The sequence below is a fragment of the Hyperolius riggenbachi genome, chromosome 3 (genome assembly GCF_040937935.1).
Source record: "Hyperolius riggenbachi isolate aHypRig1 chromosome 3, aHypRig1.pri, whole genome shotgun sequence".
In the NCBI taxonomy this organism is placed as follows: Eukaryota; Metazoa; Chordata; class Amphibia; order Anura; family Hyperoliidae; genus Hyperolius; species Hyperolius riggenbachi.
In genome coordinates, this window is record NC_090648.1 from 282,641,707 (window position 1) to 282,657,426 (window position 15,720).

General features: G+C 43.3%; 1 protein-coding gene across 1 annotated transcript in view; it reads right to left on the reverse strand.

The window, feature by feature from the left end:
• CPED1 (cadherin like and PC-esterase domain containing 1) overlaps positions 1–15,720 on the reverse strand; it is a 344,542-nt gene that overhangs the window by 37,220 nt on the left and 291,602 nt on the right. Inside the window, exons 18-20 of the mRNA XM_068276408.1 lie at positions 13,652–13,872; positions 11,368–11,469; positions 6,814–6,901 (exon numbers count right to left, since the gene is read on the reverse strand). Of these exons, the coding sequence (XP_068132509.1) occupies positions 6,814–6,901; positions 11,368–11,469; positions 13,652–13,872 (411 nt within the window). The remainder of the gene's footprint in view (positions 1–6,813; positions 6,902–11,367; positions 11,470–13,651; positions 13,873–15,720) is intronic.

Here is a 15,720-nt window from a genome sequence, read left to right on the forward strand (position 1 = left end):
GGTGCTGCTGTTGTTATCCAGTGGGAGGGACGGCGGTGCAGCTGTTTGCGGCGTGGGCAACACCCGCCCCGTAGCAGGTGAGGAATCGCTGCCAGGCTCCACAAGGTTCACCCAGTGCGCGGTAAGGGAGATGTATCGACCCTGTCCGAACGCACTCGTCCAAGTGTCAGTGGTGAGGTGAACCTTGCAGGCAACGGCATTCTTCAAGCTTCGGGTTATTTTGCTGACCACGTGCTCATGCAACTCAGGCACTGCAGAGCGCGCAAAGTGGTAGCGGCTGGGAACCACGTAACGTGGGATGGCCACTGACATCATGCCCTTGAAGCTGTTTGTCTCCACCACTCGATATGGCAGCATTTCGCAGGCCAGAAGCTTGGCTATGCTGGCTGTTACTGCTACGGCCCGGGGGTCATTTGCTGGCAATTTCCTCTTGCGCTCAAACATCTCCGACACAAACAACTGAACCGTAGCGCTGCACACGGAAGGGCTGTTGGTTGTTGTGTTTGATGAACACTGGGAGACCTCAAGAGCACTACTCCGGAAAGTGACAGTGTCAGCGTCGTCTGATGTTTGTGAATGTTGTGAACCACGCAATGGCTGGGCTACTGCTGCTGCTGAGGCGGGTCTGGTGGTGAGTCTGGTGAACCCAAGGGAGGCAGTGTTGCTGGTACCCTGTCCTGCCGCGTTTGCCCACAGAGTGGGATGTTTGGATAGCATGTGGCGGCTCATGCTGGTGGTGGAGAGGTTGTTAATACTTTTCCCCCTGCTCAGGCGGGTCTTGCACACCTTGCAAATCGCCATGGTAACATCCTCAGTGCAGTCTTCAAAGAAAGCCCAGACTTTGGAGCACCTGCCTCCTTGCTGGCGATTTCTGTTTGCTCCTCTTTTGCCTCTCACTTGAACTTCCACGCTTGTGGTGCCTGAAATTGCGCGCCGCCTACCTTGTGGCACAAGGCGAACTCGTGCAGCAGTGGGTTCTTCAACAGACTCATCTGTGCTGCTGCTACGACGGCGATGTTCTCGTTCAGAAACAAAATCTGGGTCTATGTCCACATTGTCCATACCCTCCTCTTTCATCTCCTCAAACTCGTCATATGTCATTGTGGGGGGCCGCCGCCGTGGAGTAGAGCTCCCCAGAACAACCTCTGTGCAGCTCACTCCAACGTCGTCTTCCAGATCTTGTCGGCCGACCTCCTGCAATTGCAACCCCTCCTGCCCAACTTGCTCTGGGATTTGGGTTTCCGAGTCCTCCTCGGACTCGCCTTGTATTTCAGTGCGCGGTGCATTTCCCACAGTTAATGGTTGTGAATCCGGGCACAACATTTCTGGCTGTTCCTCCATTGACCTTTGAAAGGTGGAAGTTTGTTGGGCTGGGAATAGCTCCTGCGAATACCCCATTGTGTCCTGAGGTAATTCATCGGACTGGTTATCTGGCAGTTGTGTGCGTGGTGTCGCTGCCGGTTGTGTCAGCTTTGTGCCCACTGGCTCCTTGTAACTGGCTGAGGACTCGGACCTCGTGCGTGATGTGCTGGTGCTGCTTAACCCACTGCTGGACGCTTGAGAGGTCATCCAAGTAATTATCTGGTCCTGTTCTTTTGGATCTGTGAGGGTTGTTGTCCTGGACAACATGGGCGGTATTGAGTGGGTTTTCTTGGGTGCTCCCCTGTGGCCTGTACGTGAACCGTCAGGGGAAACACCTCTTCCCTTGCCCCTTCCTCTTTCACCGGATTTCTTCCTCATTTCACTTATCCTTACAGTACACGCTGACTGGCAGCAGTACAGTGGCAGTACAGAAATGCTATACAGTACCACTATTCCCAGCAGCGACACAGAGCACAATGCTATACAGTGGCGGGTGAGCGGTGTACCACTATTCCCAGCAGCGACACAGAGCACAATGCTATACAGTGGCAGGTGAGCGGTGTACTACTGTTCCCAGGCCCAGCAGACACAGAGTGGAAGTAAACACAATGCTATATAGTCTGGCTGAGCGGTGTACACAGAGTGGCAGTACACACAATGCTATATAGTCTGGCTGAGCGGTGTACACAGAGTGGCAGTACACACAATGCTATATAGTCTGGCTGAGCCGTGTACACAGAGTGTCAGTAAACAATGCTATATATAGCGTGGCTGAGCGAGGTACACAGTGGCAGTACACACAATGCTATATAGTCTGGCTGAGCGGTGTACACAGAGTGGCAGTACACACAATGCTATATAGTCTGGCTGAGCGGTGTACACAGAGTGGCAGTACACACAATGATATATAGTCTGGCTGAGCCGTGTACACAGAGTGGCAGTACACACAATGCTATATAGTCTGGCTGACCCGTGTACACAGAGTGTCAGTAAACAATGCTATATATAGCGTGGCTGAGCGAGGTACACAGTGGCAGTACACACAATGCTATATAGTCAGGCTGAGCCGTGTACACAGAGTGTCAGTAAACAATGGTATATAGTCTGGCTGAGCGGTGTACACAGAGTGTCAGTAAACAATGGTATATAGTCTGGCTGAGCGGTGTACACAGAGTGGCAGTAAACACAATGCTATATATAGCGTGGCTGAGCGAGGTGCACAGTGGCAGTACACACAATGCTATATAGTCAGGCTAAGCCGTGTACACAGAGTGTCAGAAAACACAATGCTATATATAGCGTGGCTGAGCGAGGTGCACAGTGGCAGTACACACAATGCTATATAGTCAGGCTGAGCCGTGTACACAGAGTGTCAGTAAACAATGGTATATAGTCTGGCTAAGCGGTGTACACAGAGTGTCAGTAAACAATGGTATATAGTCTGGCTGAGCGGTGTACACAGAGTGGCAGTAAACACAATGCTATATATAGCGTGGCTGAGCGAGGTGCACAGTGGCAGTACACACAATGCTATATAGTCAGGCTGAGCCGTGTACACAGAGTGTCAGTAAACGATGGTATATAGTCTGGCTGAGCGGTGTACACAGAGTGTCAGTAAACAATGGTATATAGTCTGGCTGAGCGGTGTACACAGAGTGGCAGTAAACACAATGCTATATATAGCGTGGCTGAGCGAGGTGCACAGTGGCAGTACACACAATGCTATATAGTCAGGCTAAGCCGTGTACACAGAGTGTCAGAAAACACAATGCTATATATAGCGTAGCTGAGCGAGGTGCACAGTGGCAGTACACACAATGCTATATAGTCAGGCTGAGCCGTGTACACAGAGTGTCAGTAAACAATGGTATATAGTCTGGCTAAGCGGTGTACACAGAGTGTCAGTAAACAATGGTATATAGTCTGGCTGAGCGGTGTACACAGAGTGGCAGTAAACACAATGCTATATATAGCGTGGCTGAGCGAGGTGCACAGTGGCAGTACACACAATGCTATATAGTCAGGCTAAGCTGTGTACACAGAGTGTCAGAAAACACAATGCTATATATAGCGTGGCTGAGCGAGGTGCACAGTGGCAGTACACACAATGCTATATAGCCAGGCTAAGCCGTGTACACAGAGTGTCAGAAAACACAATGCTATATATAGCGTGGCTGAGCGAGGTACACAGTGGCAGTAAACAATGCTATATATATAGTGTGGCTGAGCGAGCGGTGTACTACTGTTCCCAGCAGCGACACACAATGACTGGGGGGGACCCTGGCTAGCGTGGCTGGAGAGCGAACTACCCTGCCTGCCTACCCAAAGCTAAACCCACAGAGAAATGGCGGAGATATGACGTGGTTCGGGTATTTATTTACCCGAACCACGTGACCGTTCGGCCAATCAGAGCGCGTTCGGGCCCGAACCACGTGACCCGTTCGGCCAATCACAGCGCTAGCCGAACGTTCAGGGAACGTTCGGCCATGCGCTCTTAGTTCGGCCATGTGGCCGAACGGTTTGGCCGAGCACCGTCAGGTGTTCGGCCGAACTCGAACATTACCCGAACAGGGTGATGTTCTGCAGAACCCGAACAGTGGCGAACACTGTTCGCCCAACACTAGTTTAAATACAAGTTACCTGTTTACAGATTTATTTCTTACTACTATATTAGTACCTAAACACAGTCTTCTATTTTTAACGAAAATATGATTTCAATAAATATTGTTACAAATATCACATGATGCACTAAATTGACAATAATCGGGGTCATGACTTCCGCTCAAGCAGGACAGCAGCCTAAGTGAGGAGCTCCATAACCAGACCGCACATTAGTACCTGCAGCAATTCCTTCCCGACAACCCTCCACCTCCGACATGGAGGACATGCTTACAGAGGTCGATGCGACCAAAAAGAGAAAGAAAAAGGGACAGCGGCTCCAGAAACGTACAGGTTATTTTGTGGAGAAGGCCACCCGCTCTACATCCGCCTCCAAAGATGGGGCCTGCGCGGCTCAGAGATCCGAGGTGCCACGGATACTGAACTCACTGCCTCACGCTCAGCAATCAGGTCAGAGGGCTCTTCTTCCTCCCCAGATGGGTCATTTTCTCCCCGCAGCCCAGTCAAACCTAAACTCCACATAGCTCCCCCAGCAGGAGAAGAGGTAAGACAGAGCTACCATGAGGCAGCATCCTTTGACGCTACCATAGCAACCATTGAGGCCTTTTCAGCCACAGAGCAGACTGCCTCACAGACATATATAAAATACATACTTTTATAATTCAAGTCATCTCTAATTTCTGACATCGCTTTAATGAATAAAGAACTGCAGCATGAAATTGTAAACTTAGGACAGAGAATAAACACTGCAGAGCGGAGAGTTGCACTTATCTCCTCAGAACACAATAAGCTTGTTGATGCATCCAATACTTGCACTGATGAAATTCTCTGGCTGAAAAACGAAGCATCTGATCTCGAAGATAGATGCAGATGTAACAATGTGAAAGTGAGGGGGATATCTGATCAAATACCCACAGGTGAACTCAAACAATAGATCATAAAAATGACAAAAGCTGTCCTTCCTGATACTCCTGATATCGAGTTCACTATAGACAGAGCTCACAGGCTAGCCAAGCCTGAGTTCTTACCCGACTCAATCTCCAGAGATGTAATTGTCAGATATGTATTTTATAAAATGAAAGAAAACTTAATGGCTGCTATGAGGCCTCCAAACAAGCTCCCCGAACTGTGTACTATGCTCCACTTATATGCTGATCTGAGGGATGCTCAGATTATGTATAAATATTGTTACCCAACAAAGCTTCTTTTTAAGCGCAATGGTAAAATGCTCTCCATCACAACAGCATCAGAGGGCTCTACCCTGCTTCAATCACCGAAGATCCCACTGCCTCCTCTTCCACAAAGGCCTACAATTCAGTCTTCTGCTTCAAAACTATCTCCTGAATGGCATTCTTTGAAACATTAACAAACTGGTCCATCTCCTCTTCTGGATTACCCCCAGTCCACTATTTACTTGTAGTGCTGTCTGGTGACTAGCGTTGTTACATACCTTTGCCGCATATGTATTTTCATATGCTTCCTCTTTCCCCTTGTCGCTGGAGAGCTCATGGACTCAAATCTCACCCATGTTCATTTACATGTGCCTTTCAAGGCAACTATATACCTGCTGCTTACAATGGTTTTGTTGTTACATTTGTGCTAGTTTTTATTTTTGCTTTTAATTTCATTCATTCCAAGTGTCTACCACTCACTCAAGCACTAGATTCAAACTCATTACCCTATTATGCCTGGCATTACTCATTATGATGTGCATGTATGATTTTCTAATTCTCATGTTAAGCATCCAAAGTTATATAAATCTATATAGATCTAAATTGACAATAATTTATCTTAATTCTAAAGGCTCTATGGTTTTATTAGGTTAAAGGTTTAGGAATGAGTTTCCAGTCTGTAATGTGTGTATTTTTGTTGCAAGATAAAAATGGAAACCAGAATTAAACATCTGAAGTACAAATTGGGAGTGGGAACTTGTCAGAAAAAGAGCACAAACTGGCACATTCTTCTCATAGTGCTTCTGCCTTCCTCTGGTTTAAAGGGAATCTGAAGCGAAAAATCTGTTTCAAGTTACATATATACCTAAGTAGACGAAAGGCTCTGGATACCATAGAGCCTTCCCGGTCCTTGGTCTGCCCCTGATTGAAGCAATTCGACCTAATAGGTCGAATAGCTCTTCAACACTCTTTGGCAGCCTTTGGAACTACTCACACCCCCGATAAGTTCTGAAGATGAGTGCATCTATACGGCACACAAGCAAGTCTTTGCTCGGGCATGTGCAGTATGGATGCACTCATCTTCAGAACTAATCAGGGTCTCAAGTGGTTACAAAGGCTGCTGAGGAATGCCAAAGACCTAGAAGAATGAGTGACTTCAACCAGGGTGATGCATGAATGACGGAGGCCTGGCAGGGTCATCATCACTTTATTTAACAAGTTTAGGACAAGTCAAAATTAACAGCTTAACACAATGGATGATGACTATGAAACATAGTAGATTAATACATCCATATATAGTGATATTGACCTTATTCAGTTTACAGAATCACTGTCAATAAACATGCTATGATAATGTCACTCTTAACTTAATTTGACTCTTAGGGTTTTTTATGTTTTCTGCAGGTAGACCTTATCACAAGTAAATCTGGTTTATCCTTGATGGCTCTCTGGTAAGCGTAATTCCAATAAGTTTAGTCTGCAATTCAAGACTCATTCTTGTTATCCCAGCATAGGATTCTGCACTGGGCATCAATCTGGGTGAAAACATGTTTTTACAATTTAAATTAATCAAAATGAAATGTGTTTAGGCTGATCATGATGGAGTATTTTTCATCCTATGTAGCTAAGCAGATAAATATTATTTATATACTGTACTTACAGGTGTTAGTGATCGAATGCCATGCACTGGTAGATGGAAGCCCATTCCTACTGATTTTATGATTACTAAAATATTACGAAGATTTTTCCTGAAAAAAAAGATTTTATTTTTTTTACTGAAGCAAAGATATAGGCTCTTCCTGTAAATTCATTAAGAAAATAACTGATATTTTTTAAGATGTGTGAAACAAAAAACAATACAATGGCTTTTATTCCCTTGGACCTGTTTGGTAAAAATGTAATGTTTGGTAACTTACCCTCATGCGGTAAAAATATACATTTTTTTGAGTATTCACTAAGATTTTCACACATGTGGTAATAGCTTGGTAATTTACCAAAAAAGTGCTTGACAATTCACAAAGGTTTTTACATCATGTGGTATTCCATTTGGTATTTTACGGATTCATATGGTATTTCATTCAGTGTTTGATGGATTATAATCCAACTGCAATAATTATTGCAGTGCATGAAAATGGAAGCTAGATACAAATAACATTTTTCTTTTTATAATACCGACAAGTAAACAGCAAGTCCAAGCTGCATTATTTAAACATAAAATTTGTGTCAGCTCAAAACCATTAGCATCTTATTTACTATTTTTAATTACTATTGTAGAAAATTATATTGTGGATTTATGTTATACAACAAATGTGAAATTAAAAAAACATGTTTTTATTAACTTTCTTATTTTCTAGAAGAGCTTAATTAGTTTTCTCCTTGTCTCTTGCTCTGTTTCCTCCCTTCTATAATACCACAAATGGCTGTTTGCTGTTTACTAATATCTGCAGGCTGGAGATAAAATACTGAACATCTCTCTTGTTTTAATAAGTCAGCGCAGATCAAAGAGGAATAAATACAGTCAATAAAACTTCACCACAGTGATATTCCAACCTCACATAGTCTTGTGGCCAACCATCACCAAAAAAGAGTAAGAGGGGCTTACCAGCTGCCAACAAACCACATTATAAGGTTTTATGTCTCGCATTCAGCGGTAATTCTAACGAACCTCAAGCAGATATGGATCCAAACTTCCAACACTCCCTCACTCCGATATATGGTATGGTAACCAGGAAGGCCAATATATAAACACAACAAAAAAAGTCAACTCTAAGTGTAAACAGTTTATTGTAAAAACAATCGGTATAGACTGTAAAAAATAAGATAAAAACAAAGACTTACATACAGGGCCCAGGAACTGGGAACCCCTAATAAAAACTTGCGCATGTAAGTTGGTCCACAGCCAATAAAACATTAAAGGTGCCGCCTGTCTTCTTTCCGACCGGTTTCGCAATCTGGCATCATCATCATCATCTCTCTTGTTTTACTGCATGCTTCATTCTTTGTGAATAAACAGTTCTAAAGTATTTACCTCACAAGTTGGTAGTTTACCTCACTTGTCAGTTATTTTAGTTTTTCATGAAGTAAAATTCTTTGTGAAGTGACATTTAAAAAATGTTTGGTAGATTCAGTTGTTTTTATCCTTTACCACATACTGTAATGCTTTGTGGATTGAGGTCAATGCAGGAAATGTCCAGATAGAACAATATGCTTAAAACTCGCTGTTACCATATGCAATAACTGCACTAAAAGTACAATATATCAATATATATTTGTCACTTGCATAAGGTACAGTGTTCTTATTAGAAATGTAGCCTTGGCCCCACACACCTGGAATATTGAATAGCCATTTTGTGAAATCAATATATCACATGACGTTTTAAATTCTATATGACTTTGATGTAGTTCTAGTCAGGAAAAACATAATTAATACATTTTTACAAAAAAGCTATTTTTCAGAAATGAACTCTGATTGGCACTTAGGTATTTCCTGTTCACAATCTGCTGATTGCAGCATTTTCAATCAGCCTTCCATTCCACAGCCTTATAATGTGACACATGCCTGCATCGTCAAGTTGACTGGCATTTCCGCAGAGTACTTATTAACATTAATACATGCTTTAATTATGGAAATTCTGCTCTTATGGCTGAATACAATATTCAGATATCAGCTACATGACTGCAGTTAAAGTTTACATGCAAAACATCAAAATTTATATATTCATGCATTCATAAATAATAGATGAAATTAATAATAAAAAACAAACTTTCTCATTCTAATTTATGTAGTTCCAGAAAATTATACCTAAAGTCTTGTTTGGGTTGGTGAACAAAAATGTCCGTTGTGCCTTAGTAGATCATAATTTTTTTAGGGTTTTGCTGACTTTTGTTTATTTCATAAATATGTATTCAAATGATGCAGTAGACATGTGTATTCATACATAGAGGACCTAGCCTATATTTTTTTTCTCTCTCACTGTGATGGTTAAGAATCCAGGGTTTTATATTGATTTTGTGCAGTTTGAACTCTAATCAAAGGGGAAAAAACAAAAACTTGTGAGAGCAGGAAATGAATGAAAAGTTCAACAGTTTGGGATCTGTCCGTATTAAAGCTGAATAAACATAATTTGCTTGAGACAGTCTAAACTTTAAAGTTAGATCTCTTACAGTAAACCTGAGATGAATGGGAGAAAAATATTTTTACTTGTCAGGGGTTTCCTCCAGCCCTCTGTAGTCTGTCAGCTCCCTCCTGTCACTCTGGTCTGATCCAGCTGGGTTTAGGGGCACCACTATGGGCCGTGCACCTCTCCATCCTGCTCCCATTGCCAGGAATACTCTGCAGAAGTTAATTTACAGTCTTAAACTGTGCATACACCGAATGCTCCCGACCACTGGAGCATGATTGGGGGTGGGGAGGTGTGCAAAGCAGAGACCGCACATGCGCAGTACTCCGAAACTGAGTCAAGTCGCAGACTTTATGGGGCTGATAGCAGATGGGACTGAGAGAACAAAAAGGGAGCTGATTAATCATCCCCTTTGTTACTATTATGCCAGCATACATATGTTTTTATAGTAAATACGAAGGAGGCACTCGATTGGCTTTCAAACTTGCGTTTTATCAAATCCCAGTATTCTGAGATTTGACAATACGCAAATATAAAAGCCAATCGAGTGCCTCCTTCGTATTTACTATATTGATATTGTGTGTGGAGTGGTGACCCGCAGAGGGATTGTGCACTAGGCTACTTAGACTTGACCAGGTCTAATTCTACAGGAACTCGCTGCAGATTGCTAGTTGTACATATGTTTTTACTGTATAATAAAAAGAAAATCAGAATCGGATTGGTTGTCATGTTTAGCACAGACACATTCACTCCCATAAAGTTTTAAAAGTGCTCCATTGTAGTTTGCATTGCTACATGCAGTCTTGCCATATCCCACCATGGCTCTTGTTCTTACATTTTCCAAATTACCATCTGCTAGCTAAACTAGGGTATTGAAGGCTTCTAACAGTTGTAGGGACATATATTGTAAAACAATACTGAGACCGGACCACTAAACATGTGCATGAGAAAAGAGTTGATTTTCTTGCCACTAATAATTCTGCGAATTCCTGTTCTTGTTTCAGATGTTGGTTTGTTCCAAGCATTTGACTCTGCCCTGACTTTATGACGGTTTACTGACATTGCCTGTCAGCCACCAGACTTAATTTTTTGTCTGTTTGTCAATTATCTCTGATATCCCTGTATACCATCTTGCACGACCTTGTACCTTTTTTTCCTGTGACACGGTTATGATTTGGTTGCATTCTATGGTTCCCTGCAGGGGCGTAACTAGGCCCCACCGGGCCCCCCTGCAGATTTTCTGAGCGGGCCCCCCCCCCGGGGCCCGCTCGCGGCCGTTTTGTGGGTGCTGGAGGGGTGGCAGCATGAGGGGAAAGCCTTGCCCACAGTCGGCGGGGAGAGGGGTAGTTCCCCCCTCTCCCTCACCTCGGGGCTCTCCCCTCTGCGCTCCCCTCCAGCTCGTAAGTGTCTGTGGGGCTGTGGTGGGCAGCGAGCGGCGGGCAGATACATACCTGCTTCCGTGCGTTCCATCGGAGACTTCTCCCTCTAGCGGCTGACGTCACTTCCGGAAGTGACGTCAGCCGCTAGAGGGAGAAGTCTCCGATGGAACGCACGGAAGCAGGTATGTATCTGCCCGCCGCTCGCTGCCCACCACAGCCCCACAGACACTTACGAGCTGGAGGGGAGCGCAGAGGGGAGAGCCCCGAGGTGAGGGAGAGGGGGGAACTACCCCTCTCCCCGCCGACTGTGGGCAAGGCTTTCCCCTCATGCTGCCACCCCTCCAGCACCCACAAAACGGCCCCGAGCGGGCCCCAGGGGGGGGGCCGGGCCCCCCCGCGGGCGCAGGGGCTGCAGGGCCTATTCCTACGCCCCTGGTTCCCTGACAACTATCAGTCTCAAGGAGGAACATAACCATATTCACAACTCTTTAGCTGGGGGAAGGGTGAAGTCTGAACCTTCTGAAACTTTGCACCTTAGTGTGAGACCAGGCCTACCACAAGGAACCTGAGGTGGTACAGCTTATCCAATACAAATAAGGTAGTTCTCTACTACTGGATATTAGCCTGGTACCATCAAGATTTCTAATGGAATGTTCAATATTAACATGCACAAGCTGCTCAATCTTTAGCGCCTTTGAAAAATATCAGCCTTACCTCTTCAATACATTGTGTATTATTTGCAGGTGATCGGTGTTCAGCCATTGAACACCTCCTACAACCAGTACAGTCTGCTTTGTGTCCTTCACAGGTTGAGACCTAAAATCAAGCAAAGAAACAAAGAGATGATGATAAAATCTGTAATGTCAAAATCACACAAATGTGAGCACTGAACTGAATTTAGAATAAATACTAATATGGTGAAGCAGGTAAACTGGGCAATATGTTGAGTGCCTACAATGCCCAATATTTTTAAGCAGTGCAGATATCAGCGGAGGTTTTTTTAGCAGTGAAAACAGCACAGATATTGACAAATGTTAAAGCAGGGCAGGGGGTTGTTTAAGGCTATATAGGTTGGGTTTAAGTGAGAATAAGGTAGGTTTAGAGCAGGGGTAGGGAACCTATGGCTCGGGAGCCATATGTGGCTCTTTCAATGGCTAAATCTGGCTCACATACAACTCAGTAGGGGTTGATTCACTAAACTGCGCCACTCAAGCAACGCAAGTAAAATTTTCAAAGTAGGCACGCTACTGCTATAGCATGCACTACTAAATTACTCGCACTACCCCAAAACTAACAGCTGCTCCAATTGTCCCACCCTGGACCCTGTCAGCTCCAGTGACTTTGTAGGACAAGATCCTCGCACTTTCATTGGCCCAATAGGCTGTCTGTCACTTGACCAGCTGCCTATTGGGCCAAAGTGCAGGGATCTCGTCCTACAAATTGAATCAACCCACAAGTCAGCTAGCTAATTGTACAAGCTATTAGTCTGTATTTCTCCTGTCTGGCTTTTGGGGAAATTACTGATGTTGCTGAAACCTAAGAGCCGCTGAAGACGTGTTGGACACTTCTGTAGCCCGGAGGCTCAACTGTATACACATCACCATGGCAACAGGGACATGAGTCCTCTGCTGCCCACTGTGCCAGTTTAAAATATATTGTATGGCTCTCAGGGAACTACATTTTAAAATACAGTATGTGGCGTTTATGGCTCTCTCAGCCAAAAAGGTCCCTGACCCCTGGTTTAGAGTAACATATCGGTAAAAAAAATTCTGATATTCTGCTATACTATTACCCATAGCCCAAAAGTAGAATATCTGTATCCCCGATGCCTAAATTACTGAGGCACCTTTTTTACATGTATGCCTATGATTATGTTACAATGATGTTATATTCTTCTTGAGATAAAAATCCTTTTTTTTTGTTTTTTTTTGGTAACACAGCAGAAGATGTATAAATGTCTTCTGAAAGTGCATCAAAACATGCTATTCCAGATTTGAAGGGCTTTTCTTCATACTGAACTCTCACAGGAATCGTGGGACATATCATATACTCACTCCAACCTGAATAATTGTAAATACCTTCTGTTTAAAAAGGCAAACTTTTGTTTTGCGTAACATTTTAGTAAGAGGGCTTTTTGGTCCTTTGTAGCCCCTTATACACTCCTAGGAGTTCTGGTTCACCATGAGCTTGCTGGGTAGTCTGTAACTCTAGGAATTTTTAAGTAAGGGTAATATAGAAATTTAATATATGAATGTTTACTCTAACATCATGAAAACTTCATTTTTCAATTGATTAACATACTTATTATGCAGATGTTAACTTTAAGTTTCAGTGCCTCAAAACATTGTGAGATGTAGGTGGATTACAGTGTTAGACCTTCTATGTTCAGCCATGTGCTTAATCAGGGGTTGCTTGGTCTTCCCAGTCTATAAATGTATGCACGCCTCATGCCATTCGACTTGAACTGGGGGCTAAGGAGCCCGGTCTTGTGGCAATGTGGAGAGCAGAGGAGCATTATCTTGTTCCAGTGGTGTGGCATGTCCTTGATTCCTCTCAGTCATGTGACTAGTGGTGCTAGTCACATGACGGGAGCTGCAGGGAGATTGTACAGCAGCTACAGTGAAGATAGAGGAGTAAGGGCATTTCGCACCACTTGGACAAGGTAATGTATGACACTGCTCTGCTCTCCACATTGCAGCAGCTCTGCTCTGCACTCCCCAGTGCCTGGGGAAGCAGCAGGGTCCGGCCTGTGGAGTTTTGCCGGTGGTCCCACCAGGTTCATGTTACGATCTTGCATGTGTGTCCAATGTTTTTATTTTTAATTGCGGTCATCAGCTGAGCATGTGTAACCTAGACCCTGAGATCATCATGAAACATATCGTAATCAATCCATCAATGTTATATATTAGCACAAATTATCTTTTATGTGTATTTTAGTTTTGCTCAAACCTCTCAGATTTTAATAATAATAATAAAAAAGTACTGCTATGATCTCTACCTCTCAAGTAGCTTTTCTAGTGCTTCTTCAAAGGTTGGACGCTTTTTAACATCAATCCAAAACTGTGGGTAATAAGAATAACTTATATTTGTTCTGCCACCGTTTATGTTATCTAAAAGCTTCATATCATGAGTTTTCTGCCACTCCTGCAGTGTTTCATTAACTCTCTCTATCAAGTAGTACATCATCCCTCTATTAGTGGAGTCTCCGATGAAGATAATCTGATAAGGAAAAAACACAGCATAAGCACCAGCTGGTTAGTGCATTGGGTTATTATTGCACATGCATCATAGAGAATCTATGTATTAATTAAATACATAGAGAAATATATCAATAAAGTCTGTCAGTCTCTAAGTTCAGCCCCACCATAATTCCACAGGCCTTCCCAGCACTCATTTTGATTTGACTAATGTAAGTCTAAACTGCAGTATCCAGGCACAGAATATTCACATTTCTAAAATCTGCATATGTAAATAACTGCAACAAGGAAATAAATGCCATGTCCTCAAAATGATTAAACATATTCACCATAGTTTGTTTATAGTGTATTCAAAATACATTTTAGGCAAAGATCGATTAGGTTACAAATAACACAGATCTTAAAATGCGATAGCCCTTTTAGACACATACAGTGGGATGCAAAAGTTTGGGCAACCTTGTTAATCGTCATGATTTTCCTGTACAAATCGTTGGTTGATACGATTAAAAATGTCAGTTAAATATATCATATTGGAGACACACACAGTAATATTTGAAAAGGGAAATTAAGTTTATTGGATTTACAGAAAGTGTGCAATAATTGTTTAAATAAAATTAGGCAGGTGCATAAATTTGGGCACTGTTGTAATTTTATTGATTCCAAAACCTTAGAACTAATTATTGGAACTCAAATTGGCTTGGTAAGCTCAGTGACCCCTGACCTACATACACAGGTGAATCCAATTACAAAAAAGAGTATTTAAGGGGGTCATTTATAAGTTTCCCTCCTCTTTTAATGTTTTCTGAAGAATAGCAGCATGGGGGTCTCAAAACAACTCTCAAATGACCTAAATACAAAGACTGTTCACCCTCACCCTCATGGTTTAGGGGAAGGATACAGAAATCTGTCTCAGATATTTAAACTGTCTGTTTCCACAGTTAGGAACATATTGAGGAAATGGAAGACCACAGGCTCAGTTCAAGTTAAGGCTCGAAGTGGCAGACCAAGAAAAATCTCAGATAAACAGTAGCAACGAATGGTGAGAACAGTCAGAGTCAACCCACAGACCTGCACCACAGACCTACAACATCAGCTTGCTGCAGATAGAGTCACTGTGCATCGTTCAACCATTCGGCATACTTTACACAAAGAGATGCTGTATGCGAGAGTGATGCAGAGGAAGCCTTTTCTTTGCCCACATCACAAACAGTGCCACTTGAGGTGTGCGAAAGCACATTTGGACAGGCCAGCTTCATTTTGGAATAAGGTGCTGTGGACTGATGAAACTAAAATTTATTTATTTGGGCATAACAAAAGGCTTTATGCATGGAGGAAAAACAACACAGCATTACAAGAAAAACACCTGCTACCTACAATAAAATATGGTGGTGGCTCCATCATGCTGTGGGGCTGTGTGGCCAGTGTAGTCACTGGGAATCTTGTCAAAGTTGAGGGACGCATGGATTCCACTCAGTATCAGCAGATTCTGGAGACCAATGTCCAGGAATCAGTGACAAAGCTGAAGCTGCGCCAGGGCTGGATCTTTCAACAAGACAATGACCCTAAACACTGCTCAAAACTCACTAAGGCATTCATGCAGAGGAACAAGTGCAACATTCTGGAATGGCCATCTCAGTCCCCAGACCTGCCTATAATTGAAAATCTGTGGTGTAAGTTAAAGAGAGCTGTCCATGCTCGGAAGCCATCAAACCTGAATGAACTACAAATGTTTTGTAACAAGGTATGGTCCAAAATACCTTAGAGTAGAATCTAGACTCTCATTGGAACCTACAGGAAGCATTTAGAGGCTGTAATTTCTGCAAAAGAAGGATCTACTAAATATTGATTTCATTTCTTTTTTGTGGTGCCC